Source organism: Sinocyclocheilus rhinocerous, unplaced genomic scaffold (assembly GCF_001515625.1).
Source record: "Sinocyclocheilus rhinocerous isolate Xijiao unplaced genomic scaffold, SAMN03320098_v1.1 scaffold1436, whole genome shotgun sequence".
Classification (NCBI taxonomy): domain Eukaryota; kingdom Metazoa; phylum Chordata; class Actinopteri; order Cypriniformes; family Cyprinidae; genus Sinocyclocheilus; species Sinocyclocheilus rhinocerous.
Window position 1 is genome coordinate 72,212 of NW_015647013.1, and position 2,407 is coordinate 74,618.

At 34.9% G+C, this 2,407-nt stretch overlaps 1 protein-coding gene across 4 annotated transcripts in view; it reads left to right on the top strand.

Annotated features, from left to right (window-relative positions):
• LOC107708246 (serine/threonine-protein kinase TAO3-like) overlaps positions 1-2,407 on the top strand; it is an 85,510-nt gene that overhangs the window by 47,951 nt on the left and 35,152 nt on the right. For all 4 annotated transcript variants that reach the window (XM_016512425.1, XM_016512426.1, XM_016512427.1 and 1 more), the window contains exons 3-4: positions 1,738-1,809; positions 2,104-2,205. In XM_016512425.1, the coding sequence (XP_016367911.1) occupies positions 1,738-1,809; positions 2,104-2,205 (174 nt within the window). The remainder of the gene's footprint in view (positions 1-1,737; positions 1,810-2,103; positions 2,206-2,407) is intronic.

Sequence of the window (2,407 nt, forward strand, 5' to 3'; positions counted from 1 at the left end):
ATGATTTCTGAAGATCATGTGACACTGAAGACTGGAGTAATGGTGCTGAAAATACAGCTGTGCATCACAGAAATAAATTACAGTTTAAAGTACATTAAAATAGAAAACTTTTATTTTAAATTGCAATAATATTTCACAAAATTACAGTTTTTTTCTGTATTTTTGATCACATATATTACAGCCTTGATGAGCATAAGAAAGTTCTTTTAAAATCTTACTGATCCCAAACGTTTGATCGGCAGTGTCTTTGCAACCTCCATTGATCTATTCTTTTCAAGCCATCATTTTTATCAACTCATTTTAGATACTGAATTAGTTGCTCTAAGTTCGAGTAATATTTTTCTCTTTCCAAGTTCTGTAGAGGACGAAAGGCACATCGAGACATCAGAGACCAGAATAGCTTTTAATACCTAAGCTCGATGAGGCTTTTTTTTCTCTCATTCTCCCCGTCAGCCAGTTCTTAACTTAACTGTAGTTAAACTTGGAGCCCGTCATTTAGTTTTCGAAGCGGCTCCACAGTGCAGCGGTTCTGTCAAATACAAGAACTGCAGCCTCATGACAAGTTCTTGTGCATGTCTTAATCTGGGCGCTAATAGCATAAAGCCTTTGATTCCAAATCTGTTGCAAGACTGGAATCCGATGTGCAAATCATCCCCCTTTCTCTCTCTCTCTGTCTCTTTTTCTCAAACGCTCACTCGCTCGCATGCAGACTTGTCCATCCAGATGTAGGGCTGGTCTCAAGGGGAAAGAATAACTAGGAGACGCTGCTTTAAAGACAGATGTTCACTCCGTTTAAATGCGAGGGCCAGCTGGCCCCATGATGCAGAGAGACTGACGTTACTGACGTCTGCCACACACACTTCTGTCAAGGAATACAATACATTCATGACTTAACATACACTGCTGTTCAGATGTTTAGATTGATGTTGATATGTTAAATTAATGCTGTTATTCAGCAAGGGCACATTAGGAAACATTTCTTTTAAAAAAACAAAAAAGTTATTTTTAACTGTTTATCAAAGAGTCTTGAAAAATGTATCAAGGTTCCAAAAGAATATTAAGCGTCACAACTGTTTGTAACACTGATGAACATCAGAAATATTCAGCATTTTAGAATGATTTCTGAAGATCATGTGACACTGAAGACTGGAGTAATGATGCTGAAAATACAGCTGCGCATCACAGGAATGAATTACTTAATTTTTTTCTTTTTTTTTTTTCTTTGTTGCAATTATAGTTCACAATATTACTTCTTCTTTTTTTTTTAAAGACAGATGATGCTAACTCTGGAACAACATCAAATTGCAACGTTTAATCTCAATCGCAAAGTTTAATCATTGCAGTTAATAGTGTTCACCATCTTTTTGATTACGTGTAATTTGTAACTAACTGTACATTTCTGCCATAGTCAACACTAATACCCTACTCCTAAATATAATGTAGAAACTTTGCAAACTTTGCTGCTTTGCAATGATTTGTATCGTTAAAAAGCACTATACAAATGAACTTGAATTTTAAAAAAAACTATGTATGTGACCATATCAGTATTGCCAATATTGTCTTTTTTACATTTTCAGTATTGGTTTAGTTAGGACGATAATAGAAACTGATAATATTGAGGCTTATTTTTTTCATGCAAGTTGTATGAAGTACTAAAAATCTTTCTGCTGTACCTTTTGAATAAAAGTGGCAAAAGCCAAAAATAGTATAAATAAGTTTTTTTTTGCTTCTCTGCAGGCCCGAAACTCTTTTTCCAACGAGGTGGTGGCCATTAAGAAGATGTCCTACAACGGCAAGCAGACCACTGAGGTGCGAGACAAACTCTGATTGTTTTGAGTCTGTATTTGAATGTGTTGCTGTTTTAGTCTCCATATAAAGCAGTTCTGTATTCAGTGATAAGCAAACCTTCTTCTAGTGTCCTAGAACGTATGTAAATGATCAAATCAAAGCATTTGTTGCTGCAGGAACAATTTGTTTGACAATATTGTGTTTAAATAAATAAAGAAGCACTTTAGTTATTTGGCATCTGTAGAATATTGGTAGAAACCAAAAGTACAGATGTTTAAAAGTGTGTGTGTGTGTGTGTGTTTTCTTTGGGTTCAGAAATGGCAGGACATCATTAAAGAGGTGAAGTTTTTGGAACAGCTACGACACCCAAACACCATTGAATACAAAGGCTGCTACTTGAAGGACAACACAGCATGGGTTAGTACTGCCATTGAGAGGAATGGTAACAAAAAACAATAATTATTTACTATACTCTGAATTTTATATATTTTCAAATGACAAAAATATTTGAAGAGTTCATTTGCAAAAACCGATAAACGGCACTTAAAAAAAAAAAAAAATGAGCTGATTGTCGTGCATTATTCTCCACATATAGCGCGATATGAATCATAAACACGTT